Source organism: Esox lucius, chromosome 19, assembly GCF_011004845.1.
Source record: "Esox lucius isolate fEsoLuc1 chromosome 19, fEsoLuc1.pri, whole genome shotgun sequence".
Classification (NCBI taxonomy): domain Eukaryota; kingdom Metazoa; phylum Chordata; class Actinopteri; order Esociformes; family Esocidae; genus Esox; species Esox lucius.
The window spans coordinates 8,700,391-8,726,368 of NC_047587.1; the positions used below are offsets into that span (position 1 = coordinate 8,700,391).

A 25,978-nucleotide genomic window follows, 5' to 3' on the forward strand; every position below is an offset into this window, starting at 1 on the left:
GAAGACAGGGCTGATAAATATACGTTTCTCTGAGGATTCCATGAAACAATCAGGACAATCTGTACAAATGATTTATTTATTCATGTCAATCTGCGTCTCAGTAAAGCATAGGTTAGGGGTTACCATGGAGATGAATGTGTGTAATGTAAACCAAAATCACCCCAAAGGTCCAGGAAGGTCCACTTTTTTTTTTTTACATTTAATTACTGTAAAAATCATTAGCATCATGGGTTTACTGCCTTTCTCACTAGCTGTTGAGATTGAATTACGAAGAGTCGAAGCCCTTCACGTTGTCAGGACATATGATTACTGTTTTACAGTATATTACAGTAAAATGTTATAAGCTGAGATCTGTCATGAAACTAATGCCCGGTGCCCTATAGAAAAACATTAACGTGATGTTTTTTAACTTGATCAACATTTGGAATGAACTGAAATTCATAATACAAGTGCAGCTTCAGAGCAAGAGAGGGTGCAAAGCCAACAGAATGAATAGCAGGGATACAAACTTCGTCCGTTAGCTAAATCATGGACTCAGACTTACAAAATGCTCATCTGTACGTACCTACCCTAAACAGCGTTACGACAAGTGGTTGTACTGTTCTCTGACTAACAAAACTGCCTGAAATGGAACCGTTTCAACGTAAGCCCTTGAACCTAGCGACCTTATTTAAAATGTAGAGATGATCAATCATGTCCCATCATCAAAACCAGCTCATGGGAGGGTCTCTGATGTATTCTCAAAGAGTTTTACATAAGACAATGTCACCAACTAAAATGCTATCTGTACATGATTAATTATTTCATATATTATAAATATGAATGTTAACTGGCATGAAGCCTGAGTAAAAATTTGTATAAACAGTGGCTTTAAAAAGTATTCACCCCCTTGAACCTTCTGACATTGTGTTATGACATGAAATGAAAAATAATTTTTATAGTCGTTTTTTTGCCACTGATCAACATAAAAAGAACCAAGTCAAAGTAAAAAAAATAAAAAAAGCTTTTTTATTTCTAAATTACAAACACAATCAGAAAACGGTTGATTGCATTTGCATTCATCCTCTCTAGTCAATATTTACTAGAGGGACCATTGGCAGTAATTACAGACATTTATTAGGTTGAGTCACTACCACCTTGGCCCATCTGGCCACAGCACTATTTTCCCACTCTTCTTTGCCAAATTGCTCCAGCTTTACTAAGTTAGATGCGGACCTTTGATGAACAGCAATTTTCCACGCTTTCCACATTCCCTCCTGGACACTTTTTTGAGGAAAGTCTGTACTAGAGATTCATTGTTGTTCCATATTCTCTCCATGTCTTAATGCTGTTCTTTATGGTGTTCCATGGGGATATTCATTGCTTCATAAATGTTCTTATATCCTTTCCCATAATTGGCATTTTTGTAGAACCTTATTGCAGATTTGCTTTGAATGTTTCTTTGTCTTCATAGTAGTGAATCGTACAAATCAACTGTGGGACTTCCTAGAGACAAACACCTTGATTGCACAACTAGATGTAACTTCCGTTACGGCAAAATCAAGAAAGCACATTGTATGCTCTACCTTAACTTTTTTAAGGCCTGTGCAAAATTATATTTTCCATTGGGCTATGCAAACACACAGGGCAAGAGCTGAAGAGAGCAGGACGCAGGTAGAGAACAGGAAAGCGGTTGAGAAGATAAATATCATAACACACATTACCTGGAACTGAGATGTAGGTTTACGGTTCCTGAAAGAAGGTTGAAGGCTGTCGTTTATCAGAAATTGAGGAAAGCCGTTGCAGGGCAGATTAAGCCGCATAAATGAATTAATTTAGGAATATTAGCTTGTGTGTAACTGGGGTAGGCCAGAGCAACTCTGACAAGTGTTCTCTCGATGATCATCTTGATGAAGTCTGCCGCTAACTCAGGATCTCCGAGTTCTATCTAAAAAGAAAGTAGTTGGTGTTCCTCTACACTTCTGAAGTCAATTAGTTGCTCAAAAGGGGGAATATTTATGCAGAATATGATTTTATATTTATATTAGTAATGAATTGAGAACAATTAGCAGATTTTACTTTGGCATTATGGACTTTTTTGAGTAGATCAGTGTAGATCCATTTTGATTTCATGTTGCAACACTAAATGTGGAAAACAGAAAAAGGGTTGAATAACGTTTGAGAGCCACCGTACATGGGACTAGAAGCGTTCTTCAAAAATCACATCTCTATTTTCTTGTTTCTGTCTTCAAATGATTACAGTACCACTTTAGAACAGTCTACATGAGCAGTAAGAGATTCATTTAAGTACCATTTCAGAACTCCAAAAATCTATGTATCAAATAATCTCACCCTGTCTCAAAAGCTATCAGTTTGTGTAAAACACCCCGAAAAAAGTACAAAAATCAAAATATATGTACAAAAAAATGTAAAAAGGGACTATCCAAACAGTACACACAGATCTTTGAAAGGTGGGAGTCATGGAGGTGAAAACCGAGGTAAGGATGACAAACACTGAAGAAAAGAAATTCTAAAGCCTTGAGCATTCAACAGAAAAAGAATCTCTCTTTAGAGGCATTTCATTGTGTGTCAGTTGTACAGCTACAATACACTTGAGTGACCACACCCAGAAAGATTACCGACTCCAATAGTACCCAAGAGAACACCTTCAGCCTCTGGCATATTCTGCATTACTCCACCCATTCACGTTGACAACTTAGCCTCTGCTTTTTGAATATATGCCCGTCCAGCCTTACGCCGCCGCTCTTCCTCGTGTTTTTATGTCCAAGGGTTTGGCCTATATCAGGTAAATGCCGACACAAAACGCTTTGAAGTGTACAGATAGAAAGACAATGAATAGAGCTTACATGATTCCCTATTCCACAGGACAGGTGATCATATCTGTTCTACTTAATACGTTTCTGTCTGAACACTAATGTTACATTGTCCTGAGATTGCCTCATCTGCCCTGTCATTTCCCGGTCTCAGGCTTACTGCTCCGTCTGGCTGAAGTCGTAGCAGAAGTTGTAGTTGCTAGGGGGTTTGGGCACCGGGGGGGCGTTGTCAGGGATGGGCACATTCTCAAGGTCTAGGAGGCGGAGCTTGATCTCCATGGAGAGTAGAATCTCCAACTCACTCCTCATGCACTCACTGCTCATGTCCCGTCCGAGAAGCACACTCAGTCCGTCCGTCCACAGACAGAACTGAGAAAGACAGACAATCAGCTTTAACAATACACATACTTTACACCCAGAAAATATGTCCTCTGGTGATTTCCAAAGTATAAATATAGTAATGCTTGAACAACAGAACAAAAAAGGAAACAGAGAGAGCGAGAGAACGAGGGAGACAGAATGATTAGTAGGGTAATCAGCCATGGTAAAGTGTAAGGAAGCACTGATTGAGGACAAGGACAGATCAGCTCCTGTGTCATCACTACTCACATCTATTCTGGACGAGGCAATGAAGTTGAGGCTGTACTCCTCCACGTCATATGTAATGCTGAAAGCTAGGTCCAAGACTTCCTGCAGGAGGACGCAGCACATCATTTATAGAGGGCCAGACACATGAGGTGAAACAGAGAGTTAGGACTGGGTGGGAGTCTTCCCAGGGAGGTGGTTGCGTTTATGGCGATGATCCACTCACCTTGGTCTGTTTGCCCTTATTCTCCTTCATGTGTGGGCAGTCCTTCCCCGTCAGCAGCGCTTTGATGTCGGCCACAGGAACTGAAAGAGGAAAAGAAGATGAGCATTTTTACAAACACACACACACAGACATAGAGGCCGCAGAATATTGTCTGTCTCAATGCCGTTTGACAAAACAGGAAGAGAGCTACTTGAATATGTCCAATAGAAAGACTGTTTGCCAGAAAGTTTCCCCAACTAAAAATGTTTTGCTTGGTGGAATGAATACATCCTAAAAAGAAAACGCTCCCATGGGAGGAATAACGCAAACACTGGTGTTCCTCCACCACCTGCAGTTTTTAAATCCATGTCCGCGCACGCACGCACGCACGCACGCACGCACGCACTGACCTTGACTGAATCATGGGACCAGTCCAACATAGTAAAGTGGTAAATGTTCAAACTGTACTTCGACTGAGTCCGACAGAGAGTGATGTCATGTCAACATTAAAACAGTGGTAGAGTACAGGGAGTCTTACTGCTCTTGGTAATTACTTACTCTTCTCCTGGAGACCCTCAATGGCAGGGGTTTCTGTTTCTTCCTCCACATCACCAAAGTGTAGGACTTTGTGATTGGGCGACAGACGACAATACCACAACTTATCTGAAATGACCAATTATTTAAAGGATCAGCAAGGGCTACAACCAAACGGTCTCTCCTTTCTTCACATCATCTACCAGTCCCTGTTTTTTAACTTTGTAGGGCTGTCTTGGCTGCTTTCACCCTGACTTCACCTTGTCCTAGAGTACATACAGTGCATGCTCTAAACTGGGCTCACCTTGTTCTAGAGTACATACAGTGCATGCTCTAAACCGGGCTCACCTTGTTCTAGAGTACATACAGTGCATGCTCTAAACCGGGCTCACCTTGTTCTAGAGTACATACAGTGCATGCTCAAAACCGGGCTCACCTTGTCGGCGTCGGCTGCTGATCTTGCGGAACAGTGTTCCTTGACACAGGCGGTTCAGTCTCTGCTGGCGAATGAGCTCCAACAGCTCAGGCTTCAAGCGCTCCTTCAGCTCCCTACAGGGACACGGTTAGAGATGGAGAAACAGTCCCACATTACTCATAGTACTAACAGCACTAAACACTCATAGTACTAACAGCACTCACAAAATACTCTGTTAGCTCTATTTCACGTGACTAATACGTCCGTATCTCACATTGCCAAAGCAAGGCCATGCTATCTGACTATAGATGGGCCACACAGAATGACTGTTCGGGGTTAGAGTCAGGGTCAGGGCTGCTTGGCTGAATTCAGAGCTGGGTCCATGTCAGATTTGACTGGTTTTACTAGGAGCCAGGGACTGAGGGGGTTACATTTCCCAGCGGTTTGGTCACCACCACGAGGACAGCAGCTCCACTCATTCAGAACCAGATAGAATTGGTGAGGAGTTGTAATTTGTTAACACTTGCATACTAGTATACAAACTAATGTAGGCGCACATTCTATTAGCATGGCTGTCCACATTGATGAAAGGTCAGAAATAACATGCTGATGAATAAAGCAGCTGCATAGTAAGCCTTTGCATGTAGTTAATGGAATCCAGACATTTTGCTGAGACCTCAGTGGGAGGTACAATCTAGTGAGCATAGCTTGATCCTCGCAACGACACAGGTTTCTTCTTCACAGGGGCTGTACATGCCCAGGACCAAATGTCCTCACATGAAGAGTAAGAACCAACCACTTTGGGTTGTGGGTAAAAGTTACAATTGGGGTTAGGTCTTCCTGGGAAAACAAGAATGTTAAAGTACCGCTGTTGAGCTAAAAGCGGTCCCATAAATCTGTCCCATATCATCTAAACCACTCACTTTGTTCGGAATTTGGAATGTCACGACTGTCAGAGGTATAAGTGATTCTATCAATAGATTATGCCCACATAAACACCACATTACAGCCCAAAGTCCCAGGCTACATCTTTGTGTCCTTTAGCGGACGCTTATCCAGGGTGACTTAATTATTGTATTTACATACAATATTTTCATTATTTCTGTACTGGCCCCCCCCAGCGGGAATCAGCCCCCCAGCGATGCAAAGTGCCCTGCTTTGCCAACTGACTCACACGGGACCTGAATGGGTGTAAGGTGTATGTGCCCGAGGGGAAACGTTTTAGGACCTACAGCACAGGCGGCGCGAGCGTCTCCTCTTGGTGCAGCCGCTCGGTTTGGCGCAGTTTGAGGATCTCGCTGTAGTTGAGGGCGTTGACCTTGTTCTTGAACAGCTCCAGAGACGTGGGCTTACTGGACAGGGTCCTGGTGATCTGTTCACGCACAACCTGCATTACCTACGGAAAGACAGAGGCGGCTAACGTTGATTATCTAAAGAGAGTACTACACGCCAGCGGTGTTACGGCTGCAGACAAGGACTCTTGCGGTAATATGCAGGGCAATCCGAAAGCCCTTAGCCGGGGCTCAAAAAATAAATAAATAGAGGACCACTCCATTAAAATGACACGGTGCATTGTAAAGCACATTTGAATACATTTCAAAAGCTAGCCATTTCAGTGGATGTGGGTGTGTGGCTGACTGAAAGCCAACTGCACCCCCTCTCTGCACGACTGGGACCTGTGACCCTTAGAAAAGGCTTGACCTCAGCAGACATCCTAACTCTCCCGCAGGTTCCAGGAGTCTCCCGCATTTTAATAGTCTCCCCGACGCCCCTGCAAATTATATACAATATCCCGGGAAATCTCTCTCTATTTTTTTTTTAAGTGTGCGAGAGAGAGTTAAGGGCTGAATCCCAAATCACATAGTGCGTACTGTTCAGTGTGCGTAGTGGGCTGTTATGCCGGTATGCGGGACCGATCGGGGAGTTCTACCTGGGACAGTAGCCGATGAGGCCACCTCCCTGAAATTAGTTTTTGCAGTTTGGGATGTCTGCCTCAGCCACCCCAAAACAAGAGCTCCGGAAGGTAAAGGCCACACGACAAAGCACAGGAGCGCGTGCGCTTAAACCAGGGGGAGATCTGTCTCATGCCAACACGACCCATTTCAAAATCCATCCTAGAAAATCTATGAGAACTCCAAACCCAGCACAATCAATCCCCGCCCCCCTCTCTACTTTCTCCCACTTGCTTTTATCTGCATCTCATACTGTCTGCGTCCCCACTCAGAATGTCTCTCAATGACACTACTCTTGACACCAAGCAGCCGTCGCCATGGGAATGTCATTTTTCTGTGCGTCATGGTAACCCCCTTCCCCTCCCTCGACTACAGCAGCACCAGTATGGAGCCATTTTATAAAATAATGTGTGCCGATCTGTGGAGCCATATACTCAGCATGACCCATGAAGCCCAGCGCAAACAATGCAAAGGAACAGAGCACTCGTTCTCCATTTAGTGAACTGAATCTAGCGTTCATGCCGAACTCATGAAAAACAGTAGTATTTACCAGCACTAAGTCCATTTAATCCTACTGCCTCTGTGCTGATTCTCAATCCTGACTAATCAAGCCTCCTTAACAGGTGTTGGAGAGAAATAAAATTGGGGGGGAAAAAAACGCTAAAAATAAATACTGTATTGAAGATCGAATTTGAAATGGCTGCACAGCAACTACACAAGATTACACATGAGTCAGTCATAACAATTCTACAAAAGAACCCCAAACTGTACAAACATGTTCTAACCTTTGCAGACAGAAACAAACAAACATTTACAGAAACACATCCAACAAGAGTGGCACTTAGCACAAGAGTGTCCTTTAGCACTCTACAACAAAACAAAGCTGTCAGTGGCCACTCATCAAAGCTTCATCCTGTATAAACGACATCTGCATACGGTGTTCAAACCAACATACAAATGACAAACGAACCAAAACAGAGTCTCACCTCCATAGCGTGTCCTTCAAGTACCACCCTGAATCCAACAATGTTAGTTCCACCGTCAAAGGAAAGCAAATGAGAGTGGAAAAGGCAGATAGAGGAGGAGAGAAATGGACGAGGAGACAGCAGAGGGGAGAATGAGTATCACCTTTATGACATCAGCAGTCCACAGCCGAGCTTATTTTGTAAACAGACACCCTGATAGTCACTCACACCCCTTTCTCCTGAGCTGTCAATCCTCCTGGATAGCCAATGGAAAGAGAAGCCCATTACCAGAGACTGTTACCTCAGCCAGAGTGAGGAGCAGCTGTGTCAGTTTCCACACTACCCAGCAATGTGGCGTGTGTGTGTGTGATGGTTATTGGAGAGAAAGTGTGTGTGTGTGTGTGTGTGTGTGTGTCAGGAGTGGCTGGGGGGGGGGGGGTCATACACACAGCCCTAGTCGGAGGCCCCCAGCTGGCAGCAGCGTGTTGCCAGGAGCGATTAACGTTTGACATAGAAGACAGGACAGCCAGGGGGTTTACAAGAGGGAAGGGGTGAGAAGAGAGGGAGAGACAGGGCTTGTGATTAAACCAGGACAGAGAGGGAGAGACAGGGCTTGTGATTAAACCAGGAGAGAGAGGGAGAGACAGGGCTTGTGATTAAACCAGGAGAGAGAGGGGAGAGACAGGGCTTGTGATTAAACCAGGAGAGAGAGGGAGAGACAGGGCTTGTGATTAAACCAGGAGAGAGAGAGATAGGGCTTGTGATTAAACCAGGAGAGAGAGGGGAGAGACAGGGCTTGTGATTAAACCAGGAGAGAGAGGGGAGAGACAGGGCTTGTGATTAAACCAGGAGAGAGAGTGGAGAGACAGGGCTTGTGATTAAACCAGGACAGAGAGGGAGAGACAGGGCTTGTGATTAAACCAGGACAGAGAGGGAGAGACAGGGCTTGTGATTAAACCAGGAGAGAGAGGGGAGAGACAGGGCTTGTGATTAAACCAAGAGAGAGAGGGGAGAGACAGGGCTTGTGATTAAACCAGGAGAGAGAGTGGAGAGACAGGGCTTGTGATTAAACCAGGAGAGAGAGGGGAGAGACAGGGCTTGTGATTAAACCAGGAGAGAGAGGGGAGAGACAGGGCTTGTGATTAAACCAGGAGAGAGAGGGGAGAGACAGGGCTTGTGATTAAACCAGGAGAGAGAGTGGAGAGACAGGGCTTGTGATTAAACCAGGAGAGAGAGGGGAGAGACAGGGCTTGTGATTAAACCAGGAGAGAGAGGGGAGAGACAGGGCTTGTGATTAAACCAGGAGAGAGAGAGATAGGGCTTGTGATTTAACTAGGGGGGAGAGAGAGCGACAGGGCTTGTGATTAAACTAGAGGGGAGAAAGATGGGGTTTGTGATTAAACTAGGGGGGAGAGACAGGGCTTGTGATTAAACCAGGGGGGAGAGAGAGACGGCTACAACAAAGGAGGTCAAAGAAATGAGGGACAGGAGAACAACGCAGTAAAAGCCAAATATAGACTCTCAGTACGACCTGTTCAATCGTGCTGAGGTGTTGAATTTGCTGCTGCAAGACCTGCATGGAGTAAATAGGTCCCAGCAGTAAACAACATTTTCTCAGCACCGTTTCTCTGCATTGATTTCTCCAAACATTTCTCATCAGACCTTAACAAGAATCTGACTGAACCAATCTGAAGACGACGTGAAGAGAGACAAAGCCTTTCCTAACACGGCTGACCGCCGTTCATCTTTTCACCGCCGGCTTCCAGTGGTTTTTCTCTTGTGGAATTAGTGCTGATAGAACCAAGCGATTGTGTTGTCGCTCTGATTCGGCAATAAAGCAGGATTCTCTTTGTACCTCTAATGCCCCATTGTCCCTGCCACACGGGATTGTGGGAGGGAGCAGTGGGCTCCACAATGCCGGCCAGACTCACTCCCCAACCCAAAAGGTCAAAGGGTTAGGGGTTTACGACCACAGAACACTTGTTGCACGGTTGTGGTGTTCCTGAATAGGGTCTGTGTGAGGGAACCAGTCAGGTTAGCATCAGAAAGAATACAGCCATCCCCTGGGAAGGTTTACAGTGGAATAAAAATGCTTCAAAAGGCTACAGCTCTTATCGGTCTGGACTAGACCGGAACAACTTTTCATTAGAGAGTGGATCCCCCCAGCAGTCTCACATTCCCCCCAGCATGCTATTCATCCATCATTCATACAGAGAGCTTCAGGTCGATATTCCATTGTGGTGGCCATTCTGAAGACTAATCAATGTCTCGTATTAATGATTCCAAAGGACTAATTACGCCCCATCTGGCTGCCTCCCCTACAGCGCTCTCAGCTAGATTAAACTGTTTCCCACTCTGTGTGGCTGTGTCGGATTCTGCTGGCTGGTATTATCCTACAGACTGTACTCAATACTTCTACGGTTGCTCACCCTACATTGAGCTGGTCTTTGCCCCCAGTGTGAGGGCATGCAGTCCAATACGCTGTCCTCTCCGGATGCCATGTACTGCTTTGGAGCTAGATTTTCAAAATTAGATTACCACTTTGCCGTTTTTCTGTTGGAAGCGTAAAAAAATTGCCCATCAAAATGATCCAGTGTCTAATACCAAGAGGCAGTTAGTGTGTACACAGACGGACATTAACGTCACCAGTGGACGTACACAGACGGACATTAACGTCACCAGTGGACGTACACAGACGGACATTAACGTCACCAGTGGACGTACACAGACGGACATTAACGTCACCAGTGGACGTACACAGACGGACATTAACGTCACCAGTGGACGTACACAGACGGACATTAACGTCACCAGTGGACGTACACAGACGGACATTAACGTCACCAGTGGACGTACACAGACGGACATTAACGTCACCAGTGGACGTACACAGACGGACATTAACGTCACCAGTGGACTTACACAGACGGACATTAACATCACCAGTGGACGTACACAGACGGACATTAACATCACCAGTGGACGTACACAGACGGACATTAACGTCACCAGTGGACGTACACAGACGGACATTAACATCACCAGTGGACGTACACAGACGGACATTAACATCACCAGTGGACGTACACAGACAGACATTAACATCACCAGTGGACGTACACAAACAGACATTAACGTCACCAGTGGACGTACACAGACGGACATTAACGTCACCAGTGGACGTACACAGACAGACATTAACATCACCAGTGGACGTACACAGACAGACATTAACATCACCAGTGGACGTACACAGACAGACATTAACATCACCAGTGGACGTACACAGACGGACGGTACATCACCAGTGGATATGAAGAGACAGGGGTTGATACAACTGGTCTGTTACCTTGTCAAAGTCCTCCTGCGTAGCTCTCATCTCCTTCCAGGTCTTGTTGACCAGCTGGATGCAGACGCAGAACAACTCTTCCAGCAGCCGGTCTTGAGAGAAGAAGATTGGGTGGTAGTTTGAACCAGTCTCAGAGGCTGGGGGTGGAAACAGAGAAAAAGACTTTGAGACCCAATAAATCCTTTGTTGGATGCGGTAATCAACACTCAAATGGCTCAACGTACAGTGATAGGTCTTCATATACAGTATCTCACATAAGTGAGTACACCCCTCAGATTTTTGTAAATAGAGTATATCTTTTCATGTGATAACACTGAAGAAATGACACTTTGCTACAATATAAAGTAGTGAGTGTACAGTTTATATAACAGTGTAAATTTGCTGTCCCCTCAAAATAACTCAACACACAGCCATTAATGTCTAAACTGCTGGCAACAAAAGTGAGTACACCCCTAAGTGAAAATGTCCAAATTGGGCCCAATTAGCCATTTTCCCTCCCCGGTGTCATGTGACTCGTTTGTGTTACAAGGTCTCAGGTGTGAATGGGGAGCAGGTGTGTTAAATTTGGTGTCGTCGCTCTCCCTCATACTGGTCACTGGAAGTTCAACATGGCACCTCAAGAACTCTCTGAGGATCTGAAAAAAAGAATTGTTGCTCTACATAAAGATGGCCTAGGCTATAAGAAGATTGCCAAGACCCTGAAACTGAGCTGCAGCACGGTGGCCGAGACCATACAGCGGTTTAACAGGACCGGTTCCACTCAGAACAGGCCTCGCACATGCTCAGCATCATATCCAGAGGTTGTCTTTGGGAAATAGACAGAGTGCTGCCAGCATTGCTGCACAGGTTGAAGGGGTGGGGGGGTCAGCCTGTCAGAGCTCACTCCATATGCATCAAATTGGTCTGCAGGGCTGTCGTCCCAGAAGGACAGTTTGCTGAAGACAGTTCATTTAGGGAACCATGAATGCCAACATGTACTGTGACATACTGACGAAGAGCATGATCCCCTCCCTTCGGAGACTGGGCCACAGGGCAGTATTCCAACACGATAACAACCCCAAACACACCTCCAAGACGACCACTGCCTGCTAAAGAAACTGAGGGTAAAGGTGATGGACTGGCCAAGCATGTCTCCAGACCTAAACCCTATTGAGCATCTGTGGGGCATCCTCAAACGGAAGGTGGAGGAGTGCAAGGTCTCTAACATCCACCAGCTCCGTGATGTGATCATGGAGGAGTGGAAGAGGACTCCAATGGCAACCTGTGAAGCTCTGGTGAACTCCATGCCCAAAAGGGTTAAGGCAGTGCTGGAAAATAATGCTGGCCACACAAAATATTGACACTTTGGGCACAGTTTGGACATTTTCACTTAGGGGTGTACTCACTTTTGTTGCCAGCGGTTTAATCATTAATGGCTGTTTGTTGTATTATTTTGAGAGGACAGGAAATGTACACTGTTATACAAGCTGTACACTCACTACCTTACATTGTAGCAAAGTGTCATTTCTTCCTTGTAGTCATATCAAAGATGTACTCAAGTATTTACAAAAATGTGAGGTGTGTACTCACTGTTGTGAGATTCTGTACCTAACGATAAATCCTTATACATACACATCTTGTTCGTCTCCAAACACAATGCATCCATATTAGTGATGTGCACTGGAAATAATTACTCAAATAGTATCCTTTATTATTCAAATAGTATTTGGTTTTAAACATTTTGCTGGTAGGTTTTTAACCTGAGCACATTTTCAATTTCTAAAAGATTAATATGACAACCGAATTTGTGACAACTGCTGTTGAAAAAAGGACTTTATAAATACATTTGATTGATTGATGACAAGTTCAATGTGGATACATCTGCTTAATTAGCATAAATAAACCCTAAAACAGTATCTCTTGAATGGTTCAAGCTATTACAACCAGACCTAGTTTCTCTCTAATATTTAGGCTATGCGAAGTTAAAATGCTTCCACATGTATTAACATCATAAATCTGCATACACTCCACTACCACCCACAACCTATTTTTATCGAGTTCAAATCTAGTTTATCAACTCATAACAGTGTCTTTTTTGGATGGAGAAGTCTAAGGGAAGGGAAGGGAAGCTAGCCAGCTACAGGTTGTTTGCTTAAGATTCAACAGCCAGACGTTACATAGCGTTCTGTCGCCAAATTATTTATATCTGTAACTTAAATGTAAATGCATTTCATCTTCCCTTGAGTTAGTGAACGGTCATCTACTTCTTAACAGAACATATTGTGCCTTTCTGATTGGGGAACCATGTCACTAGTGCCACTTTAACCGATGAACATAAACAAAACGCATGACGGCGCTCATGTCTTGTATTTAATAGAATCAAATATAAAAAAAAAAAAAGCATGTTCCCGGCCTAGTTATGTCGACGTTGGATTTCTTCGAAAAAAAACGTACGCACAGAAATGTTCAAACACTAACTCCAATTTCCAAACATTCATAGCCGTGCCCATGCCTAACCCACACACAGCCCGTCCTGTGAACACTCTCGCCGGCATACCAGACAGAAACATGCAAGGACACACGCATGATACCAGTAAACCAAAATCCCCAGAAATGTCTTGAGGTGGACTTACGGGGCTCTCCGATTCGGAGGATCTCACACAGGATGAGGGTCAGCTGAATGCTGCCGCGTGCGAACGGGCACTCGTGTTTGTCCTCCCTGCTGCTGTTCTCCAGGACAAACTGAGTGAGGAGGACACGCAGAGAAGTCAAGGAAAAATATTCAGAGGGTGACATCCCTTCACCCTAACAAAGAGCCATTAACTCCCTCCCTCCCATCATGCCCTGGACCCCCTCCCCCTCCCCCCTCCTCCTCCTCCTCACCCTGCTGTAGGCATCTGGGTAGCGGGAGGCGAAGTAGGACATCGTGTCCAGGGCCAACAGGCCCGGAGGGGTCCGCAGCAGGTCCTGACCCGGGTTGCTGTTGTTCTGGAGAGACAAAGAATGCAGCGCTGAGTATTAGAATGAGAATAGTAACAGCAACGATGGGTCGTGAGTGATAGAGTGGAATCTCAGTCTGGTTCAGGGGCCATTCTATCGACCCGCAGTTGTTGCTTTTGTAGCTGTCAGAGAAATGTGGTAACTGTTGATTATATGAGAAAGACGCATGTTTCGGAGAGACCCAGGGGGCCAGTGAGGGGCACTGAGGTGGGGGAGAGAAATCCCGTGGACTAGACTCACAGAGAAGCCCAGCTTTTTGAACTCCTTGGCACAGAGAGACCGCCGTCGCTCATTACTCAAGCTATTCTCACTTTCCGTCTCAAAGGCTGCCTGCCGGAGGTTGTGTAGAATTTCTCTCTGGTCCTGGGGGATGGGGGGGGGGCAATACCAGAGGAAGACAAAGAAGCAGTGAGAAAGACTATTAAGTGGAGGGTGGACACAGTGGCTTTCTGAGGGGTGGGTCTGTGTGTCTCACCTGGTTGTATGAGTCCAGAGGCATCCTCATACGAAGCTCCAGGTGGTTCAGAGTGACAGACTGCAGGACGTACAGGTAGTGGGCCATCTCGTCCCCCACGGATGCAGAACTATGGATGATGTTCTGTGGTTCAAGGCAGTAGTATTCAGTATGGAAGAAATGGAAAAAAATAAAAAAGAAAAAATTTTGCTGCACAAAATAAAAATGCAATTTTTGAATATTGAAGACTGCTTTACCTTGTAGATGTACTGTCGAAGATTCTTCTTCGCAAGGAAAACAAACAGTTCCTGAAAAGCATGGGGTGTTTTAATTACTCTCACCACTAAAAACAACTGTCTGAGCTGCTATCTGATCACTGTACCTGCCAAGCACCTCATATTACACACGGGCACGCACCTTCTCTCTCTGTATAGAAATATCACCAGACAGGTGATAACATTTTGATCTGACTGACCTCTTTGCTCCCCCACCCACTGCAAATTGTTTCTTTTGGGAACTATGTGTAACTGTGTCATCTTGCATTTAAGCCTTCACCCAAATGAGAATCGGTTCTCAATCAACTTACCTGGTTAAATCAAATAAAATGTACACTATTATTATGAATTACTGCATTTTGTTGTACTGTAACTGCATTTTGTTGTACTGTACTTGTACTGTTCAATGACAATAAAATGTAATCTAATCTAAATCTAATCTAATCGAAATTAATTGCATGCAGTTACAGTGTTTCCACACAAGGAGGCAGTAAAACCTTTACAGTCACAATGTAGGTGACGGGGAGGGACCACAGGACTTGACCTCCTGTAACAACAGTCACATACTGTAAATCTGTCCAACAATGCTTTGTTTTGAACAAACATACTTATACGTTTCACTGGGAAACGGAAACCAAAGGAGATGAGGGAAGAAAGGGAATGAGAGACCATTTGACTGCATCTCCAGCTGTTTGTAGTAGAGCCATGGGAGAGAGAGAGACCAACAGACAGACATTATTTGTACCCGTCTGTCTGCATCTCCAGTGGTTTGTAGTAGAGCCATGGGAGAGAGAGAGAGACCAACAGACAGACATTATTTGTACCCGTCTGTCTGCATCTCCAGTGGTTTGTAATAGAGCCATGGGAGAGAGAGAGACCAACAGACAGACATTATTTGTACCCGTCTGTCTGCATCTCCAGTGGTTTGTAGTAGAGCCATGGGAGAGAGAGAGACCAACAGACAGACATTATTTGTACCCGTCTGTCTGCATCTCCAGTGGTTTGTAGTAGAGCCATGGGAGAGAGAGAAAGGCAGAGACAGGCAGAGATGGAGAGACAGCATGTGTACCTGTCTGTCTGCATCTCCAGCTGTTTGCAGTAACGCCATGAGGAGGGCCATGGCTTTGGTTTGGATCTGTTGGTTTGTTCTGTGGGTAAAAAAAACAAAACACAAAGCATGTTCCAGTTTGTGAATGCCCGGAGAGCAGTGTGTGTTCTTCTCCTTTTTAAATTCTCCAAACGTGGTTCCTAAATGTGACGTCTCTGTGCAGAAGCATTTGCATTGTTCAGAGACCGTTCACACATAAACGTCACATTTCTGCATGCATTAGCACCCATTTAGCGTGAAGTCATCACGGGTAGTCCCCGCTTCTCCATTCATGGACAACACAGACACACAGACCGACTGACACACAGACACACAGACCGACCGGCACACAGACACACAGACCGACCGGCACACAGACACACAGACAGACAGACAGACAGACAGACTTACACCTGCAGATGTGAAAGGAGTCTCTCCATGGTGACCTCCTGCTTGACCAGCTGGAAGAGGCTGCTGCTGCTCAACACCATGCTCTCCAGGATGGCCAGGGACACCTGCTGGATGGACGCGTCCATCGCCTTGGCATTGACGAAGCTGGCAATCTGACCGGCACCGGGGAAACCGAGATATGCCGCCCAGGGTGGGGCAGAAAAATGAGACGGTTATGTGAGCGGTTGCGGCAGTGTTTGGTTACCACTTCAGCACACAGTAGTCACCAGACCTTAATCTGACGTCTCTCCCAAGTCCTCCTCCAGTCTATTTTTCAGTTTAACACCTGATTTACACAAATTGTTACTGCAATATTTAATTTGGTACTGGTATTTTAGGAACCTAACCTTCTTGATGAATTCAGCGGAGAGGTTTTCCCAAGACACAATCCCATGATCCATCAGCTCCATGAAGCCCGTGAGTGTGTGCGTCATGATCAGAGGCACCCTAACAAACAGAACCCAACTCTTATCAGAACAGAACTTTACAGCTAATACAACCCTGATGCAGGAAACCATTGACACCCCTGAGCAATCATTCCACTTGCCAAGTTTTGAAGTCCAAACTACGTCATAATACTTATTCATGTGTTTTAAGGAATGGGTTTTATGCTTTTAGCCGAATTAAAACGGCACATTTACTTTCTAAAACTATGCCGTCAGACTCCCACACTGGGATCTCTCATGGCGATTGTGATTACAAAACATGAACCCAAAATGCAATCTAGACTGGATCAGCGACAGAGCTGCAAGTTCCTTCACAACCCATCATCCATGCCAGGTCAATGTCATTTTGAACAGTGGGAGCGGGCCGGGTCCAGCCTGCACATCACTGGGGACGTGTTCCCACATGTGAGGTAATCACCTCGTATCTCAGCACCAGCATCTATCAAAGCACAGCATTCCACTGCAGCCAGTGCAAATATGCACTGCACTTCCCCCATCCCTCCCACCCCCTCCCCCCTCCCCCAAAACACCCAGACACAGTCTGCCAGGAGAGTAGCGGGACCCTGCTATATAGGGTTAGCTGAAACGGCGTGTAGACCGTGAAGGATGTCTTGGGGAAGAACACGAGCAAAACACACACAAGACAGAGACCCGGAAAGGACACTGACTCGTTTGAGTCTTCCACGATCTTCACCAGCAGAAGGTGGCCGTCACGGCTGATAAACTCCTGGGCAAAAGTGACGTCCGTGGACACTGAGGCCAGCTGCTTTAGCGAATCACAGCGCACCCCCGAGTCTGAGCTCTGGATGCCCTTGTAAAGGTCCTCAGCGCAACGGCCCTACATCACAGACAACAAGAACACAGACACACACACAACATAAAAACACACAGACAACAAGAACACAGACACACACACAACATAAAAACACACAGACAACAAGAACACAGACACACACACAACATAAAAACACACAGACAACAAGAACGCAGACACACACACAACATAAAAACACACAGACAACAAGAACGCAGACACACACACAACATAAAAACACACAGACAACAAGAACACAGACACACACACAACATAAAAACACACAGACAACAAGAACACAGACACACACAACAAAAAAACACACAGACAAAAAAATAACAATGAAGTACGTACACCAGTTATATTACTGCGACTGTAAAAGACCTATACAGCATGTAGACACAACCATGAGGCAATTGCTCAAGGAACAAGAGAGCATCGTTGATATGGTAAAGCTATTTGTTTGCAGACTCACTGGTGCCTTGGTCAAACGGAGAATGCATCCATTCTTTATCTCCAGACGATTCTAAAACACAAAAGACCATAGAACGGACAAAATGACCCAACCACATGTAATACAGGCTAATACAGACAATAAATGACTTGGATGGATTATGCTTTTCAGAATAAGGGACATGACACTTTTCTCCCTATTAGCACTTAGCTTACAGTTCCTTAATTGAAGAAAATGTACTATGACGTGGTGGCTCAACCTAACCCATCTTAACATGAATGCACTAACTGTCAGACCAGATGAATGTGCTATGACTAAAACGTAAATGTGAAATTAAGTGAGAGAAAAATAATAAGAAGGGGGAAAAAAAGTACGAAAGTTCGTTGATTTTCAGCTGAGTAGCATTCATGCCTGCACTGGCCCAGGAAATATATGGAATTTCCTCAGACAAACACAGACACATTCATACCCCCATAGAATCTCTCCTCAGACAGACACAGACACATTGATACCCCCCCCCCCCCCCACCCAACAGAATGTCTTCTTAGACAGAAAGACACGTTCATAACCCCACAACACCCTCTTATAATCCAACAGACACCCAGGGCCACAAGACAAAACTATAGGCCCAGCTATATCATGGCACCCTAATAAATGTCTGCAGACTTTTCAAAAAAATAAGTCACCAGCTCAGTGTAGCTCCACCAGAGGTTACAATCTCTACCAAATGGGTTTCCTGTGTGGCCTAGCTATGTTTGTTACAGGACAGCCTCCGTGCGCACAGAAAAAAAAAGGAGAATCAGCTCACAGACTCAGTGATGTAGGTCTGAACACCATCAGCATACTGGAGGGCATAGTTTTCTGGGCCCGGAAGATTCCACCTGAAAAAGCATCATCATAGCTGTTGGAACTACAAACCAGAAGAAAGAGCAATTGCTTGATCTCCACAAGGATAGGTGGTTACCAAAGACAAATAAAACATGAACATTCACATAACATACACATGGCCAAGCACAAAGACATGCACTTACCCATCACAAACTTCCTTTATAACAGCAGAAAGGGGCTTTTTCTATCAGGAAGAAAAATTGTTGTTGTCATCAGAAGGAATTAACACCTATGTCATGCTTCAATCAATCAAATGTATTTATAAAGCCATTTTTACAACAGCAGTTGTCACAAAGTGCTTTTACAGAGACACCCGGCCTTAAACCCCAAGGAGCAAACAACAGTAGTGTTGGATTTCATTTTAGCACACTGATTCCAGGCTTCTTAAGCAAGTTGATCAGAGATAAACTCAAAGCATTTACTTCCTCTACACTGATGACTTTTGTATGCTGCAGCCGAGACGAAAACTCAATGCAGTGAGACAAAAACTATAATGTTCACACTTTAATTGCCCTATAATTTTGTGGCAAACATGGTGGTCGACCAATCAAAAGTTTTGGTGTACTGTGGTAGACCTATGGCTGCCCTATAATTTGTGGTCTGAAGGGGGTCAACCAATCAGAGAATTTCTCAAGTCTGGTAGTCCAATGGGATAGAGTGGCTTGTGGTTACTCCCTTGGTCGCATGAAATGTCCATGCACATTTCATGTACATTCAATCTATTAACCTTACTTTTTTAAATTACTAAACATCATCTACTGATTGAATGTCACTGAATGAAGAGAACGGGACCAAATTGAATGGGCTTAGAGAAAGCTGATGTTACAAATCCACCATGATGTTTTAAAACAGAATATTGATATCTACAATGAGGCAATTAAAAATGATAAAATAACTAATGCCTCAAAATTCTTTACAGACAATAGGAATAATCAGAGGTTGATTTTTTCCAACCATTGACAGCCATGTAAATCTGTCTCCCTTCAGCCCTAATTAATGATTGTCTGCCTCTGAATGAGAAGAGTTGGCACTTTTTCCCCACACCTCTGTAGACAGTGCCTGTGGTTTTTGTGCCACTGAAGTCTCACACGTGCATTTGTGAATGTAATGAGAGGTTTACGCACTGCTATCCTACAATAATGTTTCTGTCTAGTTCTACTATAATATCTCTCTCTGTGTAGATTTATTATAATGTCTCTCTGTGTAGATCAATAATAATATCGCTCTCTGTGTAGTTCTACTATAATATCTCTCTCTGTGTAGTTCTACTATAATATCTCTCTCTGTGTAGTTCTACTATAATATCTCTCTCTGTGTAGATCTACTATAATATCTCTCTCTGTGTAGTTCTACTATAATATCTCTCTCTGTGTAGTTCTACTATAATAGCTCTCTCTGTGTAGTTCTACTATAATAGCTCTCTCTGTGTAGTTCTACTATAATAGCTCTCTCTGTGTTGTTCTACTATAATAGCTCTCTGTGTTGTTCTACTATATTATCTCTCACTGTGTAGATCTATTATAATATCTTCGTGTAGATCTATTATAATATCTCTCTCTGTGTAGTTCTACTATAATATCTCTCTCTGTGTAGATCTACTATAATATCTCTCTCTGTGTAGTTCTACTATAATATCTCTCTCTGTGTAGATTTATTATAATGTCTCTGTGTGGATCTATTATAATATATCTGTGTAGCTCTATAATAATAATGCTCTCTGTGTAGTTCTACTATAATAGCTCTCTGTGTTGTTCTACTATATTATCTCTCTCTCTGTGTAGTTCTACTATAATATCTCTCTCTGTGTAGATCTACTATAATAGCTCTCTGTGTTGTTCTACTATATTATCGCTCTCTGTGTCGATCTATTCTAATATCTTCGTGTAGATATATTATAATATCTCTCTCTGTGTAGTTCTACTATAATAGCTCTCTCTGTAACTCTCGAGTAGTTCTGTTCTTCCTGATACATTCTGATCACATCCTGCATTGTCACCTGGGAGAGAGTTGCTTTTCTGTTTTTCCTTACATTTCGCAGAATTGCATATGTATTAGTCATCGAATGTGAGGTTTTGACCACAATGTCCGACTCTATTTACTGAAACATTTCCCATAGATCTAAATGCAGATGTAACTTTAGACACTGTTCCTATTTAAACAAACCACCTGACCAAACCGTGCCCCTATAATGAATCCTCTTTCAAAGACACATTCCACTTCCCATCTTGATCCAAAATCGAGGACAAGAGGCCCTGCTCAGCATTGTTATACATGCCATATAGCACGATAGGATGTTAACTGCAGTTTTCTGTTCATTTATCACCATCTCTATCTTGATATTACATAGAAACCCTCTGCTTTGTAAGAATCGTCCTAAATACTTTTTGATTTTATATGAACAATAAAACGTTTTCAAATAAAATGAGGTTTTGAATGGGGCAATTCATTAATATGATTTTACAACATTTAAAATGTTTTGCTAAAATTATGGACCCTTAGAAACATCATGACAAAACATGGACTGTTTTCAACTAGAGTGGTTAATGACCCTGCTCGAGCTCTGACAACATCCTGTATGACATCAACTTCACATCACCCATAATTACCTGACACCACTGCAACTGCTATAATGGAGGTAATTCTTCCAACGGCAGCCTGGGCTTTTTCCACTGCAGCGGCTGTATAACAACTGCAGTGCTCATTCCAATTCTGACTTCCTATGTTTAATAGCTTGATAACCCAGCGTGTTTCATAACCTCTGTGACTTGGGCTCAACGCCGGCGTGCGGTTGGTTTACCTGGTCCAGTTGAATGAGCTGAGGGTACGCCCCGGGCATCTGGATGGCAATCTTCACAATGTCCTGTTGTGGCATCTTGAATGGCGTCCGAGTGTTCACCTAAGACCCTGGGGGATTAAAGGAGACGCGTGTCACCAACGAGTTAGTCTTTGCTATCGTGTGTTCACTTGTTCTGGACCACGGCCACATCACTCCTGCTGAGAGTTACTGGAGCTTTCATTTTCCAAATGCATTTTGCTGAACTTCTTGGTTCCTCTTTTATGGGTAACACGAAGTATATTTACTTTGGTGTGTACAGAGAATTTAGCCCTTTTGTGTACAGGACCATACACTGTGGAATTCAAGGGCAGAGTCCAAAAGTAGAGTCAATCACGTTTCAATGTTCAATGTTCTTTGCAGCACATGGGAAAACATTAACAATCTGCAAGTTTGTGTTTGTTTGTGCTTATACCAGTTTCTTTGTAAAAAGATTTGAATTTCTATTGAAAAGTGTCAGATCCTCCTAAACATATACACTTTATCATTAACTAGACAAATCGATCAGCATCTAGTTCTCTGAAGCCCTTTGATTCTCACTAAAGACAGGTCATTCAAGTAGCTTCATGAATGTAACTTGTACTCTAATGTTATAAACATAGCCTACTTTGTTTGCATGACAATATAATTACAGGAATGTCATAATCTCTTCACCCCTGGTATTAGTTAAAAGATTATGCAGATTACGAATTACAGTGATCACCTCCAGGGTTACGGCTTTGATGGAAACTTTAACCTGAAACTTTTCTCTCCTCATACAGCCATGTGAGAGACAATGCATTTTCCAACCCAAAACGCGGTGGCCTGCTGAGGACAATCAGCTGGTAGTGTCCTTAGAACGAGGAATCTTGGAACCTTTGACCCCACCAGTTTGACTAGTAAACTCCTTGGTACACTCACAAGGGCTGCCTAGCATTGTGATGCAATACATGTCTCTAACTGAAGTTGATAGTAATGAAATGTATTTGATGGGTACACTTCCTACATTTGCTTCTTGCTTTTCTCTTAAGGGTACACTCATTATGCCATCACTGACTACACGAGAGAGAGAGACAGAAGTGTTTGGGATTCCCAAGCTCCCTCCCCGGCATGTCCCAGCATGCACTGGGTATGACAATACATGGCTACAGCCTCAGACGGCTGTTATAATGCTAAAGGAATGGAGAGAAGAAAGGGAGAGACAATGTGAGAGAGAGAGACCACGAGAGAGAGCGAGAGAGAGACACAATGTAAGAGACAGACAGAGCGAGAATGTAAGCAAGTGAGAGACAGACAATGTGAGAGAGACAATGTGAGAGTGTCAATATGAGAGAGTGAGACAGACAATGTGAGAGAGTGAGAGACAGACAGACAATTTGAGAGACAGAGAGAATAGAAACAAGGTGAGAGACAGAGAGACAACGTGAGAGACAGAGATAATAGAAACAAGGTGAGAGACAGAGAGACAACGTGAGAGACAGAGAGACAACGTGAGAGACAGAGAGACAATGTGAGAGACAGAGACTTCGTGAGCGAGAGAAAGACAGAACAGACCAAGAAGTCTAAGGGACACTCACTGAAATGGGATAAACAGCTAATGTACACTTTGCATGCCAAATTCTATATTCTTTAAAATGTCAAACAAGGCATCCAAAGTTAAATTATGACTATACAAGCTAATGACAACAATTCAGAAAAGAGCCACTTCCAGAATTTGCAAATCCTTCATTAAATCACTAACCTGTAAGGTAATTAATCTGGAGAGAAGCCCACTCACACATTTTGTTTTAGAACTCACAATCACACAACATAGAGCCGCAGGTTAGAAATGCGACTGGCCACGACCAAAAGAAAGGACCACGTGTCACACCGGAAACAGTAAACCAAAATACAACGCAAATTTGAATGCCATCTTGCCTTAGACAGAAGGTACAGTGTACCCAAACCCTGAGAATGACCTAAAATTAAGGACAATCTTGACTGCGTCTAGACTTTGATGAGCATATCCTACCTATGGAGATAGAGAGGGGAAATACCACAGTCTGAAACCCCAATGAGGGTGACCACAAAACAAGAACTAGGTGGTCTCAAAACACCAAATGTAATCTACATGGGTCTTCTGAGGCGTGCAGATGGGACACTGACAGCTTCACTAGAATGGACCCCCAGACCACCAGCCGTAACACAACTGAGGTTTCGGAGTTATTGCCAATCCTGACAAACGTTTGGACAAATGTACTGGTTTGCCCACTGATCTACACTGTGGCCAGTTTATTAGGCACACCCATCTAGTACTGGGTCAGACCCCCCCCCCCCCCCCCCCTTCTGCGGGCAGAAGTCTGAATTAGTCAGAGCATGGATCCTAGAACCTACCAGAACCACAGGGATGTTGGTCTGTGCTGAACTGATCACATGGCTGTTGCTGATTCGGCGGCCATACATTCACGACACGAATAACCAATAAAATGCAGAATATGCTTTACTGGCTTGAGGTCTGGTGATTTCGCAAAGTTACTCAACTAAACCAAACTAATATTCATATTCCTGGAACAACCCTAAGACAACAACCCGGTATTTGACATGGCTCATTATCCTACAGGAAATATCAATGTGATGAAGGGTAAACTGTTGCCAAACTGTTCCCACTTTTACCTCAGGGCCACAGTGTGTCTGTATACCTGTCTCAGACCCTAGTTCACGCTGCTATTTTTTTTGTTCCATGGGGGACTGGGGTCAGTGTGCACTGTCTTAAGTAGTTTGAACATTGCTCATTTGCCATGAAGGGAGTGTCACGTCTTACGCCATCAACTTCGCCATCAGCATGATGCAACAGGAACCTGGATTTGTTGCACCAAGCAATGTTTTTCCACTGCTCTGTAATCCACCAGAGCTGCTTCTTCTGGATCCATCTGACAGGAGTGGAACCCTGATGTAATCGCCTGCTGGAATTGACCATTAGTGAAAAGGGCAGACGAGTTCAAGGACGTTGTTCTGCACGCCACTATCGTTCGGCACCATTATTCCTACTGTGCTGTCTGTGGCTGGGCAGTTAGCCTTACATGATTCTTGCCATTCCCTCACTCATCAACCTTGTCCCGTGAAAAGCATGCGAGAACGCAAGTTTATGGGACACTGGAATCGGTGGGCCTGGAACAGATGATCATACTGAGCTTTAAGGTTACTTAAAGCTTAGGTTACTTTTTTGTGCATTCTAACATTCAGTCCTGTTCACCTGAACAGCAGCCAAATGCTTCAAAGCATGTCTCACTGGTTTATATACCAAATCACCATCCCTTGACTATAGTAGCAAGCCGTTGGGGTTGTGTACCTTAACTGGTAGTGAAAACCTACTGTTATACCCCTTGACCTCTGTAATAACTGTCTCACAGCCGGTCTCCTTAAGGGGCAAGGAGGGGGCATAGCAGCTGCCTGGAATTTCAACCCTGACAGACCTCCACCTACAACTGCTACCACACACAGCACTAGTGAAGTGGATCTATAACTCTAGAGTCAGAGCATGAATGTCTTGATTAATTTCAAATGTATGTCAAAGTATTGGGTATTAGTTCTTAAGAGACATCCCATACTGCCATACACTGAAAACAACTTCAGAAACACGAATTAGAATAAACAATTAATTATAGTTACAGTGACTTGATTACGTCAACACTTCAGCCCGTTTATCCTAATATAACTCGTCGTGGACACAAAAATGGACATAACGAACAAAGTCAAAAGACAGGTAATACAAAACTGCAAATATTCGTAGCAGATCAGTTAATCACGTCGGTAATGTTTCGCAAACAATCCAATGAAAATATGTAGTTATTTTTCACTTTTATTCCGCTCCTACAAATTAGTAATGAGAACGGCTAGCAAAGCACCTACCTGTTTGAAAAGAGAAATTAGTGTTCACGCGAAAGCGCATAGATCAGGACCGGAAGCATTTGCAATATCTCTCTTGAAAGGACATTAAATCCGATAGATTATACTTCAAAAAATATTGGACTCCCTAGGCAGAAAACTTTCTTCCCAAATTTCAAAAAGCGGTCCTTCAAATTTCCGGGTTGAGTCGAGTCACACCCGCCCCTAAAGGAAGCAGCGTATGCAGACCAAAACGTTCTTTTCTAGCCTCTAGGTACAAGACTCTTCCAAACTTTTCCCAGTATTGCAACACAAGTAGTTATTAACTCGAAACTGATGAGCGTTTCAAAAGAACATTACGTGAAAAGACTAAAAGAGCACTGAAAATGTACCGGTATGTTTCCAATAAACACATTAGTTCCAAACTGTAATTATTTTATTTGAATAGTGTAAAAAAAAATGTATTCTAGATTTACACTTAGGCTAATTCAGTTATGATCGCTGCTACTAATCCATAAAAAATATGCAACTTGTTTCTCCAATCGTTGCCAAATTACCCTATATTGTCTTAGCTACAACAAAGATGTGCAGCAGGAAGTTTTTTTTCCTTTTCAAATTGAAATGCATGCAGTCATCA

The 25,978-nt window shown here is 43.8% G+C and overlaps 1 protein-coding gene across 3 annotated transcripts; it reads right to left on the bottom strand.

Annotated features, from left to right (window-relative positions):
- Positions 1–62: 62 nt before the first annotated feature.
- elmo3 (engulfment and cell motility 3) lies at positions 63–25,558 on the bottom strand. 3 transcript variants are annotated; one of them, XM_013138834.4, is made up of 21 exons: positions 25,366–25,558; positions 21,463–21,569; positions 18,809–18,849; positions 18,586–18,658; positions 17,799–17,849; positions 17,178–17,347; positions 16,411–16,510; positions 16,025–16,176; positions 15,596–15,674; positions 14,509–14,559; positions 14,273–14,395; positions 14,038–14,160; positions 13,681–13,785; positions 13,431–13,539; positions 10,819–10,955; positions 5,785–5,948; positions 4,574–4,686; positions 4,162–4,266; positions 3,625–3,704; positions 3,423–3,503; positions 63–3,182 (listed from the first exon to the last, which is right to left on the bottom strand). In XM_013138834.4, the coding sequence occupies exons 2-21, from the start codon at positions 21,535–21,537 to the stop codon at positions 2,970–2,972; spliced, it is 2,145 nt and encodes a 714-aa protein (XP_012994288.2). In that variant the 5' UTR covers positions 21,538–21,569; positions 25,366–25,558; the 3' UTR covers positions 63–2,969. The 3 variants fall into 3 exon arrangements, with proteins under 3 accessions (XP_012994288.2, XP_012994290.1, XP_012994289.1); XM_013138836.4 differs by lacking the exons at positions 10,819–10,955; positions 13,431–13,539; positions 13,681–13,785; ... (10 more) ...; positions 21,463–21,569; positions 25,366–25,558 and adding exons at positions 7,491–7,518; positions 7,698–7,829; XM_013138835.4 differs by lacking the exons at positions 10,819–10,955; positions 13,431–13,539; positions 13,681–13,785; ... (10 more) ...; positions 21,463–21,569; positions 25,366–25,558 and adding an exon at positions 7,491–7,830.
- Between the last annotated feature and the right edge of the window lie 420 nt (positions 25,559–25,978).

Bases quoted from the DNA above. Each gene is read 5' to 3' on its own strand.
- elmo3 (XM_013138834.4), bottom strand. From the start codon at position 21,537: ATGCCACAACAGGACATTGTGAAGATTGCCATCCAGATGCCCGGGGCG. The intron at 17,850-18,585 runs GTGAGCTGATTC...TTTGTGTTTTAG, and splicing joins AGACCTACATCACTGAGTCT to AATCGTCTGGAGATAAAGAA. The intron at 17,348-17,798 runs GTGAGTCTGCAA...TCTGTGATGTAG, and splicing joins TCCGTTTGACCAAGGCACCA to GGCCGTTGCGCTGAGGACCT.